Source organism: Glycine soja, chromosome 8 (genome assembly GCF_004193775.1).
Source record: "Glycine soja cultivar W05 chromosome 8, ASM419377v2, whole genome shotgun sequence".
NCBI classification, from domain to species: Eukaryota; Viridiplantae; Streptophyta; class Magnoliopsida; order Fabales; family Fabaceae; genus Glycine; species Glycine soja.
In genome coordinates, this window is record NC_041009.1 from 23,198,161 (window position 1) to 23,199,687 (window position 1,527).

General features: G+C 47.4%; 1 protein-coding gene across 1 annotated transcript; it reads left to right on the top strand.

Moving 5' to 3' along the window:
• The first annotated feature begins 261 nt into the window (after nucleotides 1–261).
• On the top strand, nucleotides 262–1,176 carry LOC114424042 (protein MAIN-LIKE 2-like). The gene is made up of 3 exons (XM_028390910.1): nucleotides 262–309; nucleotides 393–542; nucleotides 628–1,176. The coding sequence occupies exons 1-3, from the start codon at nucleotides 262–264 to the stop codon at nucleotides 1,174–1,176; spliced, it is 747 nt and encodes a 248-aa protein (XP_028246711.1).
• The last annotated feature ends 351 nt before the right edge of the window (nucleotides 1,177–1,527 follow it).

Genomic DNA, 1,527 nt, shown 5'->3' on the forward strand with positions numbered 1-1,527 from the left:
GTAAATTGAATTATATTTGGTGCGATTTATATATGCATTTGTATGTCAATTATTTGGATAAATTATGTTGAACTAAATATATAATCTGTGGATTTGGATAAATTATGTGGATTAGTTAGGATTCGAAAGCTTTGTTACAAATTATTTGAATGTTTAATTTGACGAATAAAAGTAAATGTTCTTCATGATTTCAGATCATGGTTAGAACATGAGGTCTACGTCGTGTGGTAGGCACAGGCAGAGGCAGAGACCTTAGTCAGGATGTGGCTGAGGATGTTCCTCGGCGTCGTAGGCCCACTGCCTCAGCACGTAGGCAACGGGTTACCCAGAGAGTCGAGGATGTTCCTCAGTTGGCTGAGGATGTGCCTCATGGGTCTGATGGTAGCCCATAGAAGACAGCAGCTGCCGATGATGCTGAGATAGATCGATTGGCTAGTGATGGTACAGTTGATGATGATGAGGGGTCCCCCGGTGGGCCACGCGATCCATCTGTTTTGATAGGATTTGCTGATCATGTGGCACACAGCATATGGAGTGGACAGGTACGTACTTATTTTATTCCAGTAATTAGAAAGTAGTTTCTTTTATTTTGAAATACACAAATTTATAAACTGCTATTCAATTTAGGAGCGACCCGATCTCAAGTTGGTCTCCCATGGTAGGAAAGTAGATAAATTTGGGAGACCGGCTGCTGAGATCGAAGGTATGATTGCGGCCACCAGATTGGATTCATTGATCAGGTGTTCTGTGATCACCACTGATCCTGGACTTATATCCGCCTTTGTTGAGAGGTGGCATAGGGAGACGAGCAGCTTCCACCTCCCAGTAGGGGAGAAGAGGATCACTCTAGACGACGTTTCGTCACTGCTGCACATTCCGATTACTGGCACGCTGCATTCATTCGAGTCGCTGGTTACATCTGACGCAGTCGCCCTGTTGACGGAGCTACTTGAGGTCACCGCAGACGAGGCTACAGCTGAGACACGTCAGGCAGATGGGCCTCATGTTCGGTTGTCCTGGCTTCGGGACATGTACCAGAGTAGGTGTCGGGCTAGGCAGTGGGTTGCTGCAGCTCGGACGTACCTACTTCATTTGGTTGGTTGCACTCTTTTCGCTAACAAGAGTGCAACCCATGTCCATGTTGTGCACTTGCAGACATTCAGAGACCTGGGCTAGGCAGGGGCATTCTCTCGGGGAGCGGCCGCTTTGGTCCACTTGTACGATCAACTTAACGAGGCATCGTAGGGCCCTACACGGCATATGGCTGGTTACATTTCACTACTTCAGGTGAGTGTCGCTGAAAATTCAATCCATGTTTGATTGCTGATGTTGACTTTGTGTTTGTAATGCTAGATTTACGAGCACTTTCCATCAGTCCACAGGTCTGTTGTTGACGATGGTTATGCTGAGGCTAGCCCACGTGCCTGTAGGTGGCTTACAGGTAAGGCCCAGATGACCGGGATTAAGGGAGCCCCTTACAGAGCACGTATTGATACCCTGATAGTGACCGACGTCTGTTGGATGCCG

Coding starts and splice junctions, on each gene's coding strand:
- LOC114424042 (XM_028390910.1), top strand. CDS start 262: ATGTGGCTGAGGATGTTCCTCGGCGTCGTAGGCCCACTGCCTCAGCAC. Junction 310..392: donor TAGGCCCACTGCCTCAGCAC/GTAGGCAACGGG, acceptor GGTAGCCCATAG/AAGACAGCAGCTGCCGATGA. Junction 543..627: donor ACAGCATATGGAGTGGACAG/GTACGTACTTAT, acceptor TATTCAATTTAG/GAGCGACCCGATCTCAAGTT.